This window comes from Lissotriton helveticus, chromosome 4_2 (genome assembly GCF_964261635.1).
Source record: "Lissotriton helveticus chromosome 4_2, aLisHel1.1, whole genome shotgun sequence".
Classification (NCBI taxonomy): domain Eukaryota; kingdom Metazoa; phylum Chordata; class Amphibia; order Caudata; family Salamandridae; genus Lissotriton; species Lissotriton helveticus.
The window spans coordinates 4,131,427-4,155,847 of record NC_136064.1 but is presented as its reverse complement, the minus strand read 5'-3'; the positions used below and the strand labels follow the sequence as shown (position 1 = coordinate 4,155,847).

At 49.9% G+C, this 24,421-nt stretch overlaps 1 protein-coding gene across 2 annotated transcripts in view; it reads left to right on the top strand.

The window, feature by feature from the left end:
• The window catches only part of LOC144752173 (vascular endothelial growth factor receptor kdr-like), a 655,129-nt gene that overhangs the window by 476,536 nt on the left and 154,172 nt on the right, over positions 1–24,421 (top strand). For both annotated transcript variants that reach the window (XM_078640102.1, XM_078640103.1), the window contains exons 13-16: positions 17,877–18,167; positions 20,136–20,282; positions 21,499–21,627; positions 24,121–24,227. In XM_078640102.1, the coding sequence (XP_078496228.1) occupies positions 17,877–18,167; positions 20,136–20,282; positions 21,499–21,627; positions 24,121–24,227 (674 nt within the window). The remainder of the gene's footprint in view (positions 1–17,876; positions 18,168–20,135; positions 20,283–21,498; positions 21,628–24,120; positions 24,228–24,421) is intronic.

Sequence of the window (24,421 nt, the reverse complement as noted above, 5' to 3'; positions counted from 1 at the left end):
ATGGAACTCCCTTCCCATCCACCTTCGGCTGACCCAGGACCATCTCTCCTTCAGGAGACAACTCAAGACCTGGCTGTTCGAGCAGTAGCGGACCCTTTCCCCCAAGCGCCTTGAGACCCTTCCGGGTGAGTAGTGCGCTATACAAGTGTTATGATTGATTGATTGATTGATAGTCTTTTATGTGCACATGCATGCTTTGTGCGTTGGCCTTGAAATGACCACCCTTAGTAAACGTGGGAAGGGCATAGAGTCCCTTTCAGGGTAATTGGCTGCACTTAATTAGAAACATTAACATAATAACATGGGGTACAAGCTTTTCTAGTTGTACGTAGTCACTGAATCCATTTCATCCCCATTTTAGATGGTTTGGGGCCAAGTCACACACTATACGCCGGAATCACTGCAAAACTACAGAAAAAACGACAACGCATCCAAAACGCGTCAGCGAGACTCCTATTAGACATTCCTCGCCAAGACCACATCACCGGACACCTAAAAGACCTCCACTGGCTTCCCGTCAACAAAAGAATTACATTCGGCCTTCTCACCCACGCACACAAGGCCCTTTACAATCTAGGACCCGAATGCCTCAACACTCGACTGTCCTTCTACAAACCCACCCGACAACTAAGGTCATCCAATCAAGCCCTCGCCGCTGTCCCGCGCATCCGTAAATCCACCATGGGTGGTAGATCCTTCTCCTTCCTTGCTGCCAAGACCTGGAACTCACTCCCCACTCACCTCCGACTTACTCAAAACCACATCTCCTTCAGAAAAGAACTTAAAACCTGGCTATTCGACAAACAATGAACCCCTTCCCCAAGCGCCTTGAGACCCTCTGGGTGAGCAGTGCACTATACAAATACCGAACTTAAACTTGAACTTGAAGTCACAAAGGCCTGTAAGACCACATTAGACGTACTACGGAAAAACTACTTTATTTACTCCAAAGTGCCCTTTGTGAATAGGCCCCTCTGCATGCAGCGTTCCACCAGGCATTCCCTGCCCTGGAGCAGTGTTCATATTCTGCCTCCATCCCAGCATCCCTCCTCTTCTGAGCCACAGCCATGCACAGAGCACACCAAGAGTTAATTATTGAGGAATGTGACTTCCATCCAGGCCTTGCCTCATGCTTCTCTAATTGTGTGGAGTGGACACCTTGTACTCGTGCACACTTCCAGCAGCCCGCTTGCTTCCACCACCGGTGAGCCCTTGGATGTCTGTCAGCACCCTCTGGGGCGCCTCTCAGCACCAGCGAACTCAAGTTTCATATTCACTGTGAGAATAGGGCAAGAGCTGCACGGCAGGTCAGCGAGTTAAACTCTCACTGCTGGCATCTGCTGTGACCTGTGAGTCACAATTTTGAATCAGAGAAAAGATAACTCAGGCTCACATCCTCTGAGATCCGTAAATTGAATACTATTACATTAGTATTAATGACACCTACTATTTGCAAATAGCAAAAGCTGTGGTACTAAGCACTGCAGAAAAAAGTACATTTCACTGTGCCTGGGAATGTGCAACTAACTACTGCAATTCGTTCTACTTCAGGGCTAGAACAAAAGTGTCATTTTGAGGTCTCGTAATATATGTTTATACATAAATATACTCTGCTCCTCCCCTAATGTTATGAGTGGAGCACTGCGTACAGCCGGCTGCAGCACAGAGGTCAGACAATGACAAGCATTGGAAATGCAATAGGCCTAGCATCAGTTCGGGTTAGAGATATTGGCGTGGAGCGCATGTGCCAAACCGACGAGCAATTCAGCCATCACTCTCCTGTATTTCTCAGCAGCAAAATATAAGTAGACTAGAAATCCCAGAATGCAATAGAAATAATTACAGTCCATGCAGCTATGAGAGTGGCCGAGTTATTGATTTCTGATAGCCAATAATAGCATACAGGGCTATAAATGAAAGCGAGGTGTCCTGATCACCCTGTGTGAAGACACTGCTGTTCTTCGTTTGAGACACTTCAATCCAGGATCAATAAAACAGATAACTGTGAACACTGAGGCGAGCTTTCCTCTCTCACCTGCTCGGAAAGGTGAGACGCCGGTGAGGGATGAAGTGAGGTCCGAAGGGGGCTCTGTGGTGGGAAGGGTCAGAGGGTTTTGGGAAACATCTAGATATAATTCATAAGTAAGATGGGGAAATCCTTGCATTCTGAATGTTTGTTAATATTTATGCCCCATTTGGTCCTTTCTTCTTACAAAACCCGGGAGATGTGCTACAAAAGCGGATGTTTAAAGATTAAAAGTTGGGGAGGGGGGGAGCAATTTAATCTAAAAATGCCCCAAGAAATGAAGGATGACCCTGGACCACTAAGGATGCTAGTGAAGCTGCAGAAACTCAGCAGACAATGACTGCTTGTAGGTAGGTTTAGCGTCAAGGGGCAGCGGCCTTCCATTGTACAGAATTTTGTGTCATTTTAAGTTAGCTTTATGTGTGGCTTTCACAGTGCATGGAGTTCAAGTCACAAAACATTGAAAACAAGCATTTGCAATGCAATAGGTCTCGCATTAGTAAAAGTTTTGAGTTTTTGGCGTTGCAAATAATAATGCAAGACCAATATCTCTAATTTTTAGTAATACGAGGCCTATTGCCAACAGACAGCTACACAAAAATAACGATCAACACAAAAAATGTATTACATTTAATGCATGAAAGACACGAAACACAAAGCGGGCAGGTTGTCTGTGAAGTAGGGTGACCAGACGTCCCCGTTTTCCCAGGACGGTCCCCGTTTTTGGAGAAATGTCCCCGTGTCCCGACACTTTTCTCCAAGTGACTCTAATGTCCCCGTTTTCAATCAGTGTCCCTGTTAAACACAGAAATGTCCCTGTTTTTCATTGTTCCGGTTGAGTATGCGCCCGCATGCTCACTTTGGACTGGCGTTTGCTAGCCTGTGATGTTTTATTGCTTTTTGGCAAATATATGCTATAGTCCTTAAAAGTGTAAATGTAATAAGAAGTACTAATGCTGCTGTGTAAAGGAGAGGGGTGCCAATAAAAGGCCTCTGATTTGTTTTCTGTAATGCTTCATCTCGGTCTGTGGAGGGAGCGGTCATTGTAGTCCTTTTTCTATGTCTATGACAGCTGTCATATAATCCTACTTTTATGTCGATGGTTACTGCAAACCGTAGTCCTACTTCTATGTCTATGACCTGTCCCCGTTTTTTGTTTTGAGAATCTGGTCACCCTAGTATGAAGCGTCCTTTCCAGGGCCCTGCTGGTACCAGGGCCGCTCCTCGCTAAGACGATCGCCTTGGCAGCGCAGAGCTATGCAGGGCGGCGCAGTTAATCTTTTAGTGCCTCTTTGTGTCTCTGAGACACACAACACTGAGGCCATTGTGTGCCGAGAATGGGTGGAGGGAGGGTGGGATTAAGGAGACCCCTTTAGTTAAAGTGCCTGGATACAGGGTGAGAATTGTAGAGGCGGGACGTGTCTACTGACAGGGGTGTCCAAAATCAGGGCTGCTGCTGTGGAGTCATTGAAGGCGCTTCTTACTGGGTAAGGACAAGGCTGCGAAAGCAACATATACCCTCCCTAGGATTTTAGGGAAGGAACTGCCCGCACCAAGGATGCGCCCACTCAGTGTTTAATTTGTGCCGGTCCTTGCACTTAGTGGGGAGCGGCACTAATTTTTGGGGATCGGAGATCGAAATGTAAAAAAGGGACAAAGACGGTAGAAGAGAAAGCTAGGAAAACAGCGACAAGGAGAGCAAACACCCACTTCGCCCGACCCCTTCCCAGTGTTAAGCTCCCCGCGCAGAGAGAGCGAGTGTGTGTGGATTGATCCTTAGCGCCACAAATTGTGCCTTCATCTGTATAGGTTGCAATGCGGCACCGGTGCATCGTGAGGAGAGGCCCCCGTCGCCAAAAAACGACGAAGTAGAAAATGCGTAGACTGCAACCCACGACATTCACCTACTACAGGCCGAGGCCGGCGATCATCCCTCTAGCGGCGCTTGCTGCGCCTTCCACCTTACAGGCAGCTGGCACAGTGCTCGGGCACAGGTACTGGGTACAGTGTGAATGCTAGGTACCAAGTACTGTCGGATATGAATCCTAGAGCGTTGCACTACCCGTCGCTGAGCAGTGTGGTGTGTGCTCTGATAGAGAGTACAATGCCGGCCCTTCGACTGGCAAACAGTGGTCTGCACATGTGCATTCATTCACAGGGCACGAGAGCAGGCAGCCACGAGCGCAGTGCTGGCAACCAACTGTGGTGCACACAAAGTGTCCTGGGTGTAGTGCGCACCATTCCAGCAGGAGCAGTAGTGCACAGTTCCCACAGGCAGCGACGGTGCAGAGGAGCCCCAGGTACAGTGGAGAGGAGAACCAGCAGAAGGCTGCAGTGCACAGCAGCAGCCAAGGGGCCGTGCCTAGTACCAGGAGCCTACCACAGTGCACACTAACGGCCCCAGTGCACACAGTACCAGCAGGAAGCGTAGTGCACGTTAGCAGCCCCTGGGACAGTACACACAGCCAGCAGGTAGTGGCACAGCACATTGGTTTTCGGTACAGTGCCCGGCACCAGCAGCTAGCTGCAGTGCGAAGAAGCGGCTCAGATTCGCGTGCAGTGCCTTCTACCAGCAACCAATCTAATCCTTCCTGCTACGTCTTGTGTACAGTGCCAGCCTTGGATTTCAATAGGCAGTGCTAGCCAGTGGTCACAAAGTGCCCTACCATATTCACATTCACAAAGCGGTGCCAGTCAGGTGTTCGCTGCGCACTGTCAGCCACAGGGCATAATCATACCCGCTGCTCTGTGAAGTGTACTGTACCAGCTGTCGGGCACTGTGCCTTGTGGCGGCCGCAGGCAACAAGTTTGGTTGCCTCCCTTTGCTTCCACCCCCAAATTACTCTCTACTGGTGTCCCTCAGGGATCTATGTTAAGCCCCCTGCTTTTTAACATTTATCTTACCCCCTTGATTTACCTTGCTGAACAGCTAGGAGCAAAAATTATGGCATACGCCGACGATACTCAACTTTTGTTTACCTGGCCCAAAGATAATTTAGATACGTCGGTGGCTCAACTTTGCCTATCCTCTGTTTTTCAATGGTTAGCCAAAGCCCAACTAAAATGTAACGAAAGCAAATCCGAGATCCTGCTCTATGGCTCTTTTCCTGAAGATTTTAGTGTGTGTCTTTGGCCTACCGACCTACCTCCTCCAAAAGCCGCATCGGGTCCGGTGAAAAATCTGGGGGTGTGGTTCGGTAAGAACCTTAAGTTTGAGGACCACATAAATAAAGTCACCGGGGTCTGCTTTGCTACCTTAAAAACTTTGCGCAGGTTCTTTCCCGTGTTACCAAAAGAAGCCAAAGAGACTGTTATTCGGGCTTTAATACTGTCTAGGTTGGACTACGCGAACGGACTGTTTTCTGGTTTGCCGGCCTACCTGATCTACCGTCTTCAGGTTATTCAGAATGCCGCTGCCAGACTTCTGTTTAATGTCCCACGGCGTTCCAGTGCTCGTCCCCTTCTCCATGCTCTTCACTGGCTTCCAGTTGCCCACAGGATTCTGTTTAAAATTTTAGTACTGGCATATCGAGCTATCCACCAAACTGGCCCCGTCTACCTTAGAAAAAGGTTCTATCGGTATGTCCCTAACCGCCCTCTGCGCTCGGCCAATCTGTGTCAAATGTCTGTTCCCAAATTCAAATACTGCAGACTTGGCGGCCAATCAATCTCAGTGAGAGCAGCAAAATCCTGGAATACTCTTCCTCTTTCCTTAAAAACTGCCTCGACTCTTAGTGCTTTCAAGAAAGGCCTTAAAACTTACCTCTTTAACATCACTGTCTAAAACTCCCCTTTTTTAGTAAATCCAGTCATTTGTTCTCTCCCACACTGCTCGGCCTTCAACGCGCCAGGATACTATTTTTTTAGTAATAGAGCGCGATATAAAAGCCTTAATAATAATAATAATAATAATACTTGGCATGAGACCTGGAGCTGGGAGCACTCTTTACGGCTGGATGCAGTGAGCGGTACCGGGCCCACGGTACAAAGGTCAGAGGCAGATGCTTGCGTTGTCTGTCGACCTGTACCTGCTCAGTGCAGTCACATTACCATCTCACAAGTGCAGCGCACGGTGCCAGGTACCATAGTACTAACTACCAGATACAGTATGTTGACTTCTTTTCTGGATCCAGTGTACAGTGCTAGCCGCCGGGTTAAGTCTGCTTTCCACAAGGGGCTGTTTTCGCTGAAGTGTGTGGCACCTGACACCAAATAACAGAGCACATTTCAGTCTACCAAAACAAGCAAACAAACACCCCCGGCCCTCACTTACCAGATGCCGTCTACCTCCGGCCACAGAAACGCTGGAGCACGCACACCGCAAGTCGGCGTCGAGCGCGCCTCGGAAGAGACGCGTGACGCCGTGAACGTGCACGTTGCGTTCCCGCGCGTTCACGGGCCTGAGTCGGCTCGTGCCCAGGTTTGGAGCTGCTCGTTCACAGCTCTGACTCCCTTGGCAGGGAGGAAGGTGACTATAAGTCTCGTTGGTGCAGCGCTTCGCGCTGCAACGCCAGCGAGACCTAAAACCGACACATTGTATAATTCAACGTACCATTTCCTTATCTGGGGTTTTCAAAATTCCAGTTTTGAGGAGGGATACACGCATTTGATATTATGTTTGCGTTGTTGGGGAAAAAAATGGAAAACGATGGCCTACAGGAGGTAGACAGAGGTGCTGAAGTTTGGCAGCTATGCGAGGCTTAGTTAATAATCATTGCTGCGCCTCCCCAGGACTTTTTCCTTTTTCAAAGTATTCCACCCTGGGAAATTGAGGCTTGGCAGTCTGTATACTGCTGTCATCAGGGCCGGACAGGCCTTTGATTCTACCGGGCATTTCCCCCATGGGTAGGAGCCCTTGGAGGCCGGTTTGAAAGCCCAGGGCCGCTCCTGTTGCCTACGTCAGTTACCACAGGTCCCCGAGGTTAATTGCAGAAAGTACAGGAGCCTTCAAGAAGGAGAGAGAGAGAGGAAGGGAGGGAGACAGAAAGTAGAAAGAAAGAAACCAGAGGGGAGAAGCGAGTGAGGACAGAAGGGGAAAGAGGAAATGGATCGATGGAAATAGAGAGATAACACGAAGAGACAGAGGGAGCAGGGAGGTTTGCAGTGCCGGCCCCCACCAAACTCCAGTGGGGGGCGTGGAGGGGATAACGGATATATTATTTAGGAAAAGACCGTACCTGTTCAGCTGCCGAAGCGTCTGTGCTCCTCTATACTCTTGATGGTGTCCCAGCAGTCCCTGGGACACAAGCACAGGCTCCCCACCAATCCAGATGCTGCTCACATAGCATGAGAGCAGTGCCAAGATTGGGGTGAGGTGCCGCGTTTGCTGCTCAGACAGTGGCTTAGTGCCTGTGGCGTTTCTCCAGTCCAGCTGTGCAACACCATCGGGTTGAAGAAACCTAAGTGCACATGTCTGTTTGGCCGGCCATCATGCGCACTTGAGCTTTTTTGCCAGGGCTTCTTTTGGTTATGCTGTCTGGCCCTGCCATGATCACCAGTGGGTGCCAGGTGGGCAGGCTGTTACCACCTTGGTTTTCAGCTCTGCTGTCTACAGCCCGGGCACCAAAGTGGAGATTTTTAGAATTTATATATGCACTGAAGACAGGTAAAATATGCATACAGACATCATCTGCACCTGTGCAGCGTAAAGAATGGGATCATGATATGGATCGTGATATGTACAATGCACACCTCACATTCTACATTATTGTGACATTGTATAAGAAATCTTAATGGATTTACGGTATGAAACTGCAAAGACTTTAGTAGGACACCGGCACAAGAGCATGAAAGAAAGAGCATCTTGTAACACAGCAGAAAACAATACAGAATGAAGTCAGTGCTGAATTTGTAAAAAAACACATAAGTGCCAGGCACTTCAACAGGACACCACAACAGCTTGCGTCACCTTTTGCCGCTGCCATTGACAGTACCTATGCAACTACTAACCATCACTCTGATACAAGTGTGACATTTCAGACTATTCAAGGCGCACAAAGCTATAAGAATGGCTTAAGCGGTTGGTGTTAGTTGGTTTTAATGTACATTGACTTAATAAACAACTGTTGTTCTGCTAATCTTTTAATTGCAAAAACAGTGCCACCATGTGGCATCTGTCATAAGTGCCAGTGTTGACAATTAAGGGCTGGTGCCGAGTACTTGAAACCACCAGCTCAAATTAAGCACTGAGTAAAGTGCAGAATAAATTTAAAGGTAAAGCAAAGTGTTCTACTCTTGCATTAAGAGCAGTGCCCCCTGCTGACCATTGAGGAAAAGACCAGCATCTTCATGGAGACAATAAAACAAGTCTTCAAACCATGAGTTCAGATGTCTCATTGAGTTTCTCTCAGGCTATAAGCATCCAGCAAAGTTATATAGGAAAGACAAACCATTCAAATACAGCTGCAGCTGCACATCAGGGGGCAGAACTCTGGTTTTTATAACACTTGCAATATGGAGGCAATAGAGGAGGCACGAGCCGGAGGGCTCGGCTCGGAATCTGGTTTGTTAGTCTGTCGGGAGAAATGCTGAGCTCAAGCCAGGAGTCCATTGCTGCTCCTTCCTTACAGCACTCAGGCTTTGTCTTCAGCGGGCCTTACGCATTCGACGGTAAGGAAAGACCCACAGCTCTGGTGTAGGTAGAGTGAACAGCTATGGGCTCATCATGACTACGGGGCAGATGTACGACCTTTTTTAGCAGTTGAAACGGGAAATCAGCCCATTTGAGACCTCTAAAAAGGGTTGTAGCATGTACCAAACCTATTTTGCAAGGCGATAACCTGTTACCGACTCGCAAAATAGGTTTTGTGAGTTGGTATTAGGAAGGGGTGTGCTAAGGGTTTCTCTTCCTAATAGCGGGTCGCAGGGGAATGTAAGATTGTTTTCCACCGCAAATGCGATCACAAAACAATCATATTTACAACCATTTTCAAATTGGTGGTAAGACAATCGCCAACGGGTCCCCATGGGACCCCTTTCTTTTTGTGATTGGCAGCGAAAATGTGTTTTAAGAGGAGGCAGTGGCCCACGGACCACTGCCTGCTCTGAAAAAGTGAAACTGAAACGTTTCATTTTTATTTTTTAAATGCATCCTGTTGGACCCGGGCCTTTTTGGCTGGTTCACCCCTGAACTTTTTGCTTTTGATGGCGACCTGGCATTCGTGATTTCTGTCCTGGTGCACTTTTTCCCTGTGTCCCAGGGTGAAGTGCGTGCGTGTAGTGAGGTTGGCCTGCCCTCCCATAGGAATGCATGGGGAATGTATGTGACCGTGTTAGTTCCTGATGCATGGGGAGTGCGGGTTTGAGTTTGGTATGTGCGAACTCATGAGATTGAATGCTGCACAATGATGTGTGCGGCGTGAATGTGTCCAGTGTGGAAGTGCCACTTCTAGACATGGGTGTGCGTGTGCAGTAAGTGTGCTGGCGTGTGATTGGCTGGAGCTGGCTGGTGAGCCTGGCTCTAGGAGTCTGGATGGGTCTGCCCCGGTGGTGAGTGGAGAGATTAGCATGCTGATGTTAGGGAGGGTTGCACCTGGGACCTGAATAGGGCTGGGCTTTCCCCACACAATGCTGGCTCCGCCCCCTGTGGTGCGACTGATGACCCTAGCCTAACTAATGAATAGGAAGGGTGGCTGAGCACATCAAGAGTGCTCCAAAACCAGCTGCGACTGGTTTCTCTCCCACCCTACACCCAGAAAAAGGTTTTCCCTGTATAAAAATGGGCTGTGTCCCCTTACATGTTGTTCTCTTCCTGGATCCTTTTTCCTAGGGGGGGCTGCTGCTGGGCGCCAGGAGGACCGCCACTGCCTAGGAGGACCCTGTGAGCTGGCACTGGGCCCAGCCTTGCCCCCCCCACATCCTGAAGGACTTCTTGCTGTAACTTGCCCTGGACTTCTGGGCATCAAGCGCCTGGGAGCGCTTTATTTCCCTTGCAGCGCCGGGGGCTCTCTGCAGCATTGCGCTGCTGGGGAAGAGCGAGAGGATTCCCCCTCTGGCTGCTGATTTACGGCGCGGGTGTCCACCCCGCTTATCTGCCGTTCGTGTGCCCCTACCGCTTGAGAAGCGCTTTATTTGGCCCGCATTTTGATTATAACCTAAGCAGGTGCCCACCTTGCCGGTTACGGGAGCCCACCCCGTATTGAGGAGAGAATTCACCGCCGCGGCCCGGGACTCACTAAATCCGCCGCCCGGCTAAACCCGGAAGTCAGGCAGCCTCTGGTGATGTGGGCGGGGCCGCCAGAGCAAACCGGAAGCAGACGGGAGCCCACCCCGCGCTCCGGTGCAAGCAGGAAGGAGTGCCCAGACGCCAGCGCCGGCTCGAGCAGGGCTCCCCTGAGAAGGGGGAGAGCCCCGCCTGGCGCCTGGTGTGCAGTGCGGAGATAGCTGAAGTCTGCCCGCAAGGAGCAGAGACACCGCCGCCGACCCCTCCGGAGCCCCTGTGCCGCAAACCGGTGAGTGGAGCTGCCCGGGAGGAGGGGGTGCGAGGCCGAAGCCCTGTGGTGTTAGTTTTGGGGAAGAGGGGGAGGCGTCGGGGCACATTGCCGGTGCCCGCCCCCCCGTGTTACTTGCTGCAGTCGGGGGCATTTCTCCAGAGCCTGAGAGGCTCCGACGGGGCAAGTTGTTTACCGAGTCCAAGAGGCTCCTGGGCACCACGGTAGTTTCGAGCCCCCCGAGCGGGGCTCCTACGTTGCGGGGGCAATTTGTTTAGAGCCCAAGAGGCTCTTGGGGGCAATTACTGACTTTGAGTCCCCCGAGCGGGACTCCAACGGAGGCGGCATTTGTGAGGAGCCCAGAGAGGCTCAGGGGGCATTTTGCTCGAGTCCAGAGAGGCTCCCAGGGGCACAATTGGAATTCAGAGCCCACGAGAGGCTCTTGGGCATTTCCTTGGTTTTCGAGTCCCTAGAGGGGGAACTCCAACGAAGGGGTCATTCTCTCTTCCAAGCCCACGAGGCTCCAGGGGCGCAGTGTGATTCGAGCCCACGAGGCTCCAGGGGGCGCAGTGTGATGCGAGCCCACGAGGGTTCAGGGGGGCATTTGTTTATGTTGAGTCGCCCGAGAGGGACTCCCCTGAAGGCGCCATTTTGTTTCTGGAGTCCCGGCAGCTCCTAAGGCCCCAGTGTTTGTTCAAGCCCACGAGGCTCTCACTTGTGTTTTGCCCAGAGGAGTTCTACAGCAGCCCAGCACTTAGTGGGCAGCTGCCACGTTTAGGTTCTGCGCAATCTTCCCTTGGCTGCCTGCGCAGCCGCCCTGACATTTGGGACACAGGGCATTTCAGCCCCAGAGAGGCCAGTTGGCCTGGGGGACAGTTCTTGTATTGTGCCCTTTCTTGGGGTACATGTTGGCCCTATGTGTTTTGCGCAGATGTGATTTCCTGCCTAATGTGATGTTGCAATGTTTTTGCCCATGCCACTAAATATGTGTTTTTATGCCTAGGAGGTTGTTTGCCCTAGAAGAGTGATATTAGTGAGGTCATGGTGCCCTGCGTAATATTTACCTAAGGTGTTTTAGGATTGCGTAGGTGGTGTTTACCTGTTACCAGTGAGTACTGGTTGTGTGCTACATGTACTAATTTTGGTACTACAGTTATTATATGTTCTACGTGCTAGTTCTAAAAGTGTTTATTCCTGACAGTGGTCCATGTGGCCCTGTCCTGTCCATATCCCCTGTAAATTCTGCCTGTGCCTGTTGGCACATTGTGAAGTACATGTTTATTATCTAATGTTTGTGGTATAATACAAAGACTATTTTTTATATATACCCTTGTGTGGAGTTTCCTTTGTGGTGGGCCTTGGGTGTTGTTGCTGGGTGCGCGTGCAAACGCTTTACACATCGCCACTGAGATAAGCCTGACTGCTCGTGCCAAGCTACCAAGGGGGTGAGCAGAGGTTATCTTGGTGGGTAACTTCCTTGCCCTGACTAGAGTGGTGGTTTTTGCCTGGCTTTGGCGCAAGCCTAAGCCAACCAGAAATTCCCATTTCTAACACATCCCATTTCCTTTTAAGGAAAATGGGCTGCATATCCAACAGAACTGCTTTATTGATAAAGTAGTCACAGACATGGTCCCCACTGACCACAGCAGGCCACCACCCATGTAAGTGCTGGCCATTCCCAATGAGTCGCAAAATGGGACCTGCTTCATGAATATCAATGAGGTAGCTCCTTTGCGACCCATTTGGGAGTCACAAACATTGTCTCAGATGCTGTATTAGATCAGTGTTTGCGACTCACAATCTGAAAATCGCAAAAAAATGCAAATTGCAAGTCGCAAACACTGAGAGTCGTAGATCTGAACTCAAGTTCCGTAATACAGCTCCAACGGAGTCAGAGATTTTTTAATTTTGCAAAAGGGTTAATCTGATAGAGACTACAAGCTGCAGATTCCTTAACGTAGAATTATCCCCAGGCGTAAGACTGGATCTGGAAACTTTTTGGCCAGCATCCCTGCGCGCCGGGGGGATGGCATCACGCGGCTCCGCCCAGGGGTTGCCCGCTTACGTGACGTCAGCTATGTCACATAAGTCCCTGACCCAGCGCGCCTACGTCAGTTTTTTCCTTTTCCGCGTGCAATGTGGATCCGGTCTCTGTTCGGGCCTGTTTGGGCCCCCTTTTTCTTCCTCATTGTGATATATTTTGGTGAAACAGTGTGCGAATGCCTTCGGGCTTCAAGGCTTGCACATTTTGTGGGTGTCTTATGTCGGCGACGGACCCTCATCTCATCGGCATGTGGTGTTTGGGGAAGGATCACGGCACCACTGATTGTGAGGTGTGCCAACAGTTGAAACCGAAGTTGCGGCGGGAGCGCCGGATGAACTACTCTCGGCACGTCTCTCAAGGTCGGCTTCATCCCCTCGATCAGCGTCGGCAAACGGTTTCAGAATTGGTAGTCGTCGGCACCCTCACTCCTCTCCGAAGTCGCGAGAGGATCGCCCCCAGGCGGATAAGTGTCGCAGCTTGTCCCCGGGGGCTGGTGTTCGGCCTACCGGGGTCATGGGCTCTCCGCGGGTGATGTGGCCCTGCGTGTCGTCCTCCTATCCACTGTTTCCCAGTGAGGGGGCGTCGAGAGTCCAGATGGAGACATATGCTTTGCAGGCCTCGCTGGCGTCTCCTCCTCCATCCCCTCCTGGGACGTCAGCAGTTCCCTTGCATTGCGTGGGGCCCTCCTCAGCGGCGCCGGTGGCTCCAGCCCAGGCACCAACTGGCTTGGCTGCAGGCTTGGAGGATGTGGTGCTGTTGGGGTGCGGCCCTTTGGAGGTCCCTCCTTCGGACCACGGCGCCTCTGCCTCACTGCAAACTCCTGCAGGAGTCCCTGTGGTGTCGCGGGAGGTTGCCGGGGCTCGGGTCGCATCCCTGAGCCCCACTCGGCCCTCTGGACAGGCGGCGGCCTTGTCCACGGCTGAGCTGATGCCGCCACAGCACTGGCGCCTGCTGGCCCAGGCAGCGCCACAGGGGTCAGTGGACTCCCCTTGCCCAGCTGTGGGTCGAGGCTGGACGGGGACCCCTCGCCCCCCTCCAGGCCCTTCTCAACCCTCCACGCAGGCGGCTACCTTGCCAGAAGGTGAGTCAGAGGTTGAATCGGCCCTAGTGGAACCGCATGGGTCGGCAGGCCACATCCATTACATTCTGGGCCATGGCTGGCAAAGGGTTTCGTGTCACTTCCCTGGTCCATCTCATCCCTCCACGCAGGCGGCTGCCTCGTTGGAGGTCGAGTCGGTGTCGTTCCGGCACCGCCCCATGGCCTCTTCAGCTCTGGCTCCGCTCCGGTCCCTGGCGCTGTGTGACTTGGGTGAGCCATATCCGGCGTCTCCTTCGGCGCCGGATGGTGATGACGTCCTGCCTCAGGCGGCAGACTCTACGGCGGCAGACAGGCGTCGAGCCGCGGATTTGTCTTCGGACGCTCCCTCTTCTCCGGAGGTCAGGTGCCTACTGGGGTCCTCCTCCCCGGAAACAGGCCAAAGCGTGGTGAGCAGTGTCCACGGCTGTGAGTATTCTGCGCCTGGGTAATCCGGTTGCTCATTTTCCAGCACACCATCTTATGGAGGTTCTCCGTAACCCTGGGCGAAGCTACGCTCGCGGAGTTTGCGAAGTTTGCGCAACTTCGCACTACGCGAGCTGCACGTAGCACAGTGCGAACATGCGTAGTGCAGCGTAGCGTAGTACAGCGGTCATTGTTCGCGGTCCTGAACGTCATGTTCGCGACCGCGAGCAAGCAAAATGACTTCCCTGCTAGATTCTCAACGCGGGGAGGTCAGGTTTCTCATTGTGAGTGGTTGCGCATGCTCGCGACCGCTCTCAATGAGAAACTACTTGTTCGCGTTGAGAAAGCTGCCGCTCGAGTAATAATCTACTCGAGCAGCAGAAAACTACAGCTCGCACTGTGCAAGATGCCGTTTTTAATGCTTGCACAGTGCCGGATGCTTGTCCGCACTGTGCAATCATTGAAAACGCATCTTGCACAGTGCGAACATGCTACTACGCAGCTCGCATAGTGCTACGTGAAGTTCGCGTAGTGCGAAGTGCACTTCGCGTAGCTTTGCGTAGCGCTACTTCGCGAACTACGCCCACCCCTAGTTCTCCACCAGGGCACTGGTGGGAGGGAACTATTGCTCCCCTTTGAGGGTTTGCTCCTTTCTTCCCTGATGGGAGCTTGGAGGCGCCCCGCCTCAGGGGATCCGGTGCCTCGACACCTCCTGCACCAGCACCTTCCAGCGTCACGTGACCCGGCGTGTCTTTCCCTCCACCCCTCTGCTTCCAGTCCACTTTTGCGGACTGCTTTTCCCTCCCTACCGCCACTGTTGTCTCCACCATCCCAGAGGCCCGCTGGCTGGACTCTTGGGGGCGCAACATGTTTGCCTCGACTAGCGCGGGCCCGTAACACCTTATGTGTGTTGGCTAGGGCCACCTCTTGTTTGTGGGACTCGGCCTCCCCGCCGCATCACAAGAATCTGTTCAGGTAGACTTACGGCATCATGCGTTGGATGGCCGGGAGCTAGCGGCGTTTATTCTCCGCTCCACTCTGGACATCTCAGAGGTGCTAGGCCAGGCCATGGCTTCCTCAGTCACCCTCCGTCGCCATGCTTGGCTTCGGGACGGCGTGTTCCCTGAGAATGTTCGGGAGCGACTGATTGATCTCCATTCGATGGCACCCTATTATTCCATGCCCCGGCAGACTCCGCCATTCAGAGGTTCTTGGCAGGGCTCTGTCCTCCTCCTCCTCCTCCTCCTCCTCCTCCCCCTCCTCCTCCGCCTCCTTCTCCTCCTCCCCCTCCTCAGTGACTGCTGAGTTGATATGGTTCTGGACCTTCTTTTGGGCTGGTTGCCTTTGCTGTGAGGTGTATTTTATGGTCACTTGAGTCCTCCTTGCTGGGACTATGGCTTTGTTGGCTGCTGGACGGCCCTTTGTTGACTCTGTGTTTCTGCTTGAGTTGTTTGCACAGAATTGCCCCTGAGATTAGGCCTTCTGTTTTTCTCTTGAGCTGCTTGACAAGCCTTCCGCGGGGGGGTTTCCCCGTAGCTCTTTAGTTTTTTTCTTCTGCTGCAGAAGTTCCTTCCAAAGAGGGTTCTCGTGTCTTGGGACTCAACATACCCTATGTGGGGTAGTGGTAGCTGTTATATAGCTTGCGCTCTGCTAGGGAGTTCTGGTCGCCTCCGGGCCTCTGCTCTCGATGGCGTTTATGTATGTTGCTGATGCTTCTTAAGGTCGTGTGCATGGACCCCTTGTGGTAGTGTGTCCGGGAATTTCGCCTTCATGCTCCTGTCCTGGAGGCTGGGACGGTTCTGTGTTTCTCCCTTTGTCGGGCGTGGCCTGCCTGGTCTTCCTGAGGCCCCGGGCTGTTCTTCCTGGTTCCGGTGGCTTCTTGCTGTGGGCGCCGCTCTGTTTGGTCGGTTGCCTTCCGTCTACGCTGGGCTCGTCTTCTTTTCCCTCGTTTCCTTGGGCCCTCTAGGCTTTTCTTCTTCCTCTTCCTTGTCCTGGAATTGGATGGGAGTTCTGTTGCCTTGTAGGGGCGTGGGGTGCTTCGGCCTCCCTGGCCTTGCCCTTGGTTCCACTGCTGAGGATGAACGGGCTTCTTCTGAATTCTTCTAAATTCTCTCTTCTTCCCACATCCCTCTTGGGGTCGGAGGTGTTCTGCTTGTGGGGGTTCCCCCTCCTTGCCTGGGAGGATGGGACTCTTCGCCCTAACATTGGAATAGTCCTCTGTAGGCCTTTCTGTTGTGTCCAGGCTGGCGGGGTCCTTCGCAGACCCTCCTTCCCCGTCGGTATGGCTAGGCTATTTATTCCACGTTAAGGAATCTGCGGCTAGTAGTCTCTATCAGATTTACGAGTTACTTACCTTCGGTAATGATGTATCTGGTAGAGACGATTAAAGTCGCAGATTCCTTCACGGCCCGCCCTTCCTCCCCGTTCTGTGAGGACCTTTCGTTTGGTCTTCTGCACTCGCCTCCTGGGGGGTGGCTATGTCTCTGGTGGGTGTATTACTTGTTCTTTTGACAGGCCTGTTTCTTGTTCCTTCTTCCTCTATTGGCGCTTTTGAGGATGGATCTAGGGGTACTCCTGTGCCCCTCTGTTCTTCCAGGTTGGAGGCTTGCCTTTCATCTCGTTCCCTCCCTCCCTCTCTCTCTCTTTGTTACTAAGGGTCCAGGGGCCTCTGCTAACCTCTGAATTGGGGTCCCCTGGTTGTGCCTTGCCATTTGCCGCTTGGGGGTTTGTGCCGGGGTTGCCTTGCAGGTTGTAGTTCCCGGTTTGTCTTGTAACTGGTGCCCAATCGTTATTCTTGATTGGGGTCATGGCCCTACTACATGTTAATGTTACATTTTTGCTTGTGTCCCTTGTCTCAAGTGGGGGGGGGGCTGTCTACATGCTGGCAGGGTGGCTGCTCAGGGCTGCGCTCTTTTCTTTCTCTTCCCTGCTTTTGGGTACTGCAGTGTTGACACTGCTTCTTTTGGTGTTGTTTGTCATCATTCCTTTTTTCCATTTTTCTGCTCTTTCGCACACTGTACCCATACTCCCACAGTTTTGTCTGATGGCTCCACGTTGTGGCGCGGAAAAGTTCTCAGAAGAAACCTGACGTATGCGCACCGGGGTGGGAATTACATGACCTCGCTGACGTCACGTACGGACGTGGGCGGAGCCACGTGATGCCGTCAACCCGGCACGCAGATATACTGAGCAAAAAGTTTCCGGATCCAGTCTCACGCCTGGGGATAATTCTACGTTAAGGAATCTGCGGCTAGAATCGTCTCTACCAGATTCATCATTACCGAAGGTAAGTAACTCGTACATCTTTGTACTATTTTGCTTCTTTGGATGGTAAGCTGATGTCCAATTAATCTATTCATTCTTCCCAGTTGTCGATTGAAATACATCTTTATAGATCTTTGTAAGATCTTTTTGACACAGAGTAATGATGTTTTACTCACCTAGACTTGATGACTTCTCTAGACTGAGCTAGTGCTCAATTTGTAAATGAAATCCATACCAAGGCCCTCATCAGGAGGCCACCATAGCTTGCACCACCCATTGCCACTGCCAGCACTGCCACTGACAGTACTAGCACAAGCACTAACCATCACACTCTTAACAAGTGTGACAGTTCAGAGTATTCCATACCCCCAAAGCTAGAAGAATGGCTTGGGCGGGAGGAATTAGTTGTTTTTAATGAATATTGAATTAATAAACAACTGTTGTTCTGCTTGTCTCTAAATTACACAAGTAGTGCCACCATGTGGCAGCTCTCATAAGTGCTGGTGTTGGCAATTAAGTGCTGGTTCCAGGTGACAGAAACCACAGGCTCAAATTAAGCAGTGCTGAAGCCATGTTGCTGATTCTAATATACTCACTGTGTTTCCTTTCTAGATGTTGACACCGGCTTGAGCACCAGTCCGGAAACCCATACCTTACAAGGCAATGACGTGAATCTCACCTGCAGGGCAGACCCCCATCTCTACACAGAACTTACCTGGTTCGACCCCTCTGCAGAGGAGCTTCCATCTGTACCTCTGGTCATTCAGAACCACTGGAAGTCCATCACCTTCACCCAGACCCTCACAAATGTGTCACTGGATCACGCTGGAAGGTATCGCTGCACTGCCAGGAATCGGTACACCAACCAGGTGGTGGAACGATTTACCACCCTCCTCGTCCAAGGTGGGTCTCTTTGAACTAACTGTAGTTCTGTAAGTGGCATATCATTTTCTGCATCAGTTGCCTGTGCACGCATCTTTACTTCCAAAGGCCTGATATTCAATGTTAAAGATATAAGGGTTTATTTACAAGCCCAATACCCGCCGGTGCGTCACTTTTAATATGGGAAAAGGTGACGCACCTGCGCCTCAAGTTTTTTTTTTAAATACGCCCTATAGATTCAAATTCACAGAAAATGTGTAACTGTGCACAACATTAACTTATGCCTACAAATTGTATTGTTTTATGTTTTTTTTAGAGATTCACAGAATCCCAACAAACAGGCCGTAGAAATGTATGCAAAATATAGACTGGATGCATAATGCACAAGCACATATTTCCCTTACTTTTTTGTTCTCATCATGAACACAATTTACCCTAGTAAGAAAACCCTTTTCTTGCACCCCCATACCATACAGGGGTGTGCCCTGTCCTTTTCCACCCTTGTGAGGGGCTTACTGCTGGTCTTTGCAGGTGTAACATCCCATGCATGTCAAGGGCATGGAAAACTTTTGGGGATTCTCACCAGGGTACAAGTTTGCTAGACTGCCAGGAACGCACCAGTCCTACCCTGGTTGGAGATTCACCCAAACAGACCATCTACTAAACTGTTGAGATGACCGCAGGGGTAAATCCAATCTGCTGGTGGAAATGTCAGGTAACCCTGATGGTGAATCTGGATCGGGCTATTTCCACTCACAGACACGTTTTTGCACAGGTGAGTTCCACATAAGTGTGCAAAAGATTGAATTGGAGGCTCAGTGGTGTCTGAGTTTTGAATAAAGGCAGCCCTGCCTGGGAGAAGCCAGAACACTATTGTGTGAAGCACAACACGTCTCTGACAGCTCCAAGTCCAACTGCATAAAGACTAGGTCAGGAGCACAAACCTTCCTAGCTCAGCCTTTCCCAGCACCCCTTGTCCCTCCACATTGCCTTACTCACCACATCCCAGCCTTCATCCCCGCATCCCCAGCGTGTGCCAGGAACACACAGGGCATGCGACAAGAGGAGTCAACAATCTCCTTCTACAAATTTTACTACAGCTTTCGTAAACCAGGGGATCAACTGAGAATATTGTTGTAAATTAGTTCTTCATGTAACATGGCTGACAGTGGTCGTTAGCCCTTCCTTTGTGTTCTTAACCGTCCTTAGCCTCACAGAATACCTATGTGTGTTCTAATTTGTACCGGAGTGTTCCACTCTTGTCAGTTGATGATCTGGTCAGCTGGTGAGGTGTGCGCTCAGCTGTGTCTACAATAAACCTACATGTAACTAATTAGAAGTGTCCTGAGATTCATCTACAACAAGTACTCACAGCAAAGTGTGCAAATGGATCCCCTGTCTAAGGGCAGGCTCCCCGGCACAATGGAGTTAAGCGCTTTCTACTGACATCTACGGTCAGCTGTTCGTAACGAGCAGCTGACCGCAGATCCTGACTCGGCTTTCCATCCTTCTGTGATGAGTAGATTCAGTATTTTTAAAGTGGCAATAGTAGCTTGTCTTACAGTGTTCGCAGAATAAAAACATGTACCAGAGACACAGCCTAGCCCTTGCCTTGAGGAGACTTTGTCTCTTGCTAGCTTTGGCCAGGTTAAAATGACCAACGACTCAAGTGATCTCCCTTAGAGGAGAGGGCCTCCCTGTAGATCAAGGAATGCAAGCACCTATGTTAAATTTCCATATGTATCACAAAGATTCCAGACTGTACAGAAGGTGTGTTGGAAAGGTATGAATATGAGAATTTGGTTTGCATGGTTGTGCTCTGCAAAACTGTCTATACAGATTGCATTGTTCAAGACACTACCAGGTCAGGATTTATCTGTAACTCATCAAAGTTTAACCTGGTCTTTGCTCTTAGATTCATAGTTGTCCTCACCTACTTGTGTCCTGCGTTGTAAAATGATGTTTCCGCTCGCTTCCCTCTGACTACAGAAAAGGAGGCCCCGCAAGTGATGCAGGAGCTGGCCGCACTGGTGGTGAACAGCAGCGGCACCCTCCACCTGGAGTGCCGGGTCAACGGGACGCCAACGCCCACCATCACCTGGCTGAAGGATGGATACCAAATGAAGCCCGCCTCAGGTATGTTCGCCAGTGACCCTTCACGAATGGCTCATGAGGGGGACTCGAGCCAAGGTTGTGACTGCAGAGGCTTGGAGAGTAGAGTTTAACTGTTACAGAAAACCAACATAAACCTGGATCAGCTGGTCTAAAATTGATAGAGGATGTAGTTGCTGGTTAGAGCCCCTTTTAACGCTTCCAGCATTGCACCGCAAGGCACATCACTCCAAGACACAGTAGACACCGGCAGTCGTGCATGTCGATCTCCAAGCAGAGACTCTGTTATAGATAGATTGCAGGTCATCGAGAAGTCTGCCGGCTCAGCCACCCCTAATTATGATGATTACCTTGGATTTTTAACATGAGGAATGGGCCTCTAAGAGTATGACCAACCATTACCCTCTCTACTCCTTTTCCAGGCAACATCGTGTCAAGAGCTGGCCAGCGAAGGCCAGCACAACCCTTGCCTGTTGACCAGCCCCCATCACTGAACGATAGAAAGCTGGACTGGTCAAGACTTGGCTCAGTTATTGCAATTAATCCCTTAAACAATTTCCAACTTTCCGCCACAACCCAACAAAGGCCAAATGTGATAATTTGACTAATATTTGAATATTAACTATATCAATCAGGGCCACTGGAATTATACGGCAGAGGGGACCAAATTATGCTTAGGATTGTCTCTAACAGGAGGTTGATTACCAATTTTTTTTATTCCAAACTTATGTAAGGCTGAACTCCGAGATTTTCTGTTTAAAATCATGTACTTTGTTAAAAATTATAAAATCCAATTAAACAGAAAAGATCAAACTCCAAAAGAGCCAATACGTGTTTCCTTAGGAATTCCAATTACCGCCCATTGTCTCACCATTAACATATGCAGAGTTACTTTTCGCCGAAATGCACTTTTTAATGCAGCGGTCAGGAAAATCCTTTAAGTGGCTCCCCGTAGTCGGTATCAGGAGATCTTCCCTCCACTCTTAGGCTATGTCTCTGATGCTCCGCGTTCTACAAGTGGAAACATGGGAGGTGTCATTGGAATACATGCATGGTTTTGGTGGAGCATTGCATGTACTGCCCAGTGGTCAGGTAAGACCCTGTGTCCCTGGCTTCCAGGAGCACCCTCATCCCCTTGCAGTTCTCAGGGTTGGCGTTACCCAAATGTCTCCACTATGTCCACCAGCAATGGTTATTACATGTTTCCAGCTTGTCTTATTTATTGGAATTCCATTCTTAGGCATATCCCTGCTGGTCAATAACAGTCTGATAATTGACCGTGTGAAGAAAGAAGATCAAGGCATGTATGAGTGTCTAGCCAGCAACGAGATGGGTCGCGTCAATACATCAGCGTATGTTACGATTGAAGGTAAGGCTGCCATTATTTGATGTGTTTCGGCTCATGCGAGTCCCTGGTTCCGCCTGTAGTATTTATGCCACGCCCCTTCTTATAGCCTTAAAGGGACCATCCTGTGTAGAGAAAAATGCTTCCCTTTATCCAGTCCTGCATCTCTAGCAATCACCTACAGTAAGTATTCTATAATGGTTGCTTTGCTTGATGATGTCAGCTGGGACTAAGAGATGCTTTGTGACATCATTCTTGGCATGGAGTCTTTTAGGCATAGAGCAATACTCACCCCTACAGTTATAGGGCACCAACAACTTGTTGCTCAAGCCAGTGCACGCATGGTCCACCCAGTAAAGGGCACAAAAAGTAGGCTCGCCACCTCACTCCAGGTCATTACGGACACTCTCCCCTAACGAAGAAGGCAGACCTGACCGCGAGACTGCAGATCAGAGTGTTAGCATGTGGCCAAGGTGTTCCCTGGGATTCAAAGTCCAGTTTGATTGTCAGAAATGAGGATTGGTTCCTAAAGTAAGCTTGGGTCATATAAGACTACTTTCATAAGATGACCATTGAGGTGAATTCTGATAGCATTAGGCATCATGAGGTGTAGCCTAGTAGTTATAAAGCTCTGGGCACAGACACACTCCAGATATATATGTGCACATATGCTTGAACTCCATAACATCAACACCTGGGCGCAAGAGATGATATGCTGCATGCCACTGCTTATGCCCACGCCAATGACATTTCTTACAGCACGAGCCACTTGTTCGGTGGGCAACAGGAATAATCCAGAGAGCTGTCTGTTCTCTTGCTCAGCAGTGAGGTCTCTTTCAGGATTGCATGCTTGGTGAATAAGATCCTCCATTAAGGGCATTTGGCCACAACCAACTGCAAGTACAGATATCTTCTGATATTCTGGATGGACCAGGATGGCTTGAGTCCAAGAGGTTTTGTGAACAACAAAGCATGTCCCAGTACATATTAAATGAGCCGCAACTCTCTTCAGCCCCAATGCAATGAGAAGATATAGAATTATAGACAATGCTATTATCCACCACCATAAGTGACATCTATTTGAGAGCCACTTTGTATTTGGGAATCAGTTGCGAAGCTGGTTGTGTGAACAGTAAATAATAGATATGGCTCATGTGTCTGCCACACTAATGCATCATAAGTCAGGCGCAAATTGTATACTATGCCTCCTTATCAACATGGACATCAATAATGTTTCAAGTCCAATTTCTTCTACCTAGCCGAAGCAAGGGGCATCTGTTTGATTTATGTCTTAGTCCCAAAGTCAAAGCAAAGTACAAAACCTAGCGCCAGATGTACAAAAGGAGCTTGCATTTGCAAACCCTGCGATTCAAAATTCAAATTTGCCATGCAAATTCATAGGGTCTGTGACTGCAATATGCATACAGCCCGTTTTACAAGGCGGAAAGTTTCTCTGACTTGTAAAACTGGCTCTTCGACCCGTACTAAATTGCAATTAGGAAGGGGCATAAAAGAGGTGCTCCTTTTAATCTGCAATTCTGTATTGAATGTATCAGTAGTTTGCAAATACTATTCTGGTCGAAAACCATTAACCAGTTACCGACTCCACAAAGGAGGTGGTAACTGATTTACAAATCGCAGACAATTGCAAACTATTACTGCAAATTGCAGACAGTAATAGAGCATTGCAAATTGGGACCTACCTAGTGAATATTACATAACCCCTTATGATTTGTTATTTTGGGGCATATTATCAACAACTAGCGATATTTATCGCTAAATAAGCTTAGCGACTAATACATAGGTCGATTCCAGTCGCAAAAAGTCAGTGTGCAATACGTGATGACTTTTTGCGCCTGGAATAACAGTTCATCTAGCACCAAGATTCTCCATTTGAAATCAGTTGAATGCATGTTGAGTTCGTGAGCATCATTTCAATAACATGTTCTGTGAGCCGACCAGTGATTTTCTGTGCATCATGTTTCCAAACTTTAAGAAGATCTTTAATCACTTTGCCTCTCCTGCCCTCTTCCAGTCCCCTAACACTCCTCCTCTCAGGGGGTACTCCATTCCTTCAGGGCCTACATGCTGGGATATTTCGGTTTTATTACTTTTTCTCCCTTTCCCCAGAAGTGAACTGCTATCCAATCGTGCTGTATGGCTGAAAGGGATCCTTGGCAAACCCTACGCAGCTTTTCAACATCAATTACATTTCCTTCGTGCTCCGAGCTGATACATACCCTCAACTTGCAAAACTTCTGCAGAATTGATCAGTTGTTTGGCTTATTTGTAGACAGCAGGAGCTGTGAGTTTGCCATGACATGGTCATTGTACCAGCAACTGTAGAAGGGAATTTCATCTAAATGCACATAGATAGACATTAATATGCATGTTAAAATGTAAAAAATATAGATGTATGAGCATTCAGCTTTAGAAACATAAACGATTTAAGGGATGCTTTCGAGTCAGACGGTGATGTTAAAAGTTGTCATGTCTCTTCTTGCCATTAACATGCAGGCGCAGAGGAAAAATCCAACCTTGAAGTCATCATCCTGGTCTGCACCGGCCTCGCAGCTACTCTTTTCTGGCTCCTTCTTACCCTGTTCATCCGGAAGCTGAAAAAAGTAAGGCTCACGTATTACCATGGGAGGGTCAGCAAGGCAGAGAAGACTGTAATATAGAGGCTGAGGCACCTTTGTTTTTGTGTAATTGGAACGGAGGGAGTCATATGCACATGGTGGCAGCCATCTTGGGAATGTTGTCTATGGAGGGAGTCACGTGCACATGGTGGCAGCCATCTTGTGAATTTTGTCTGTGG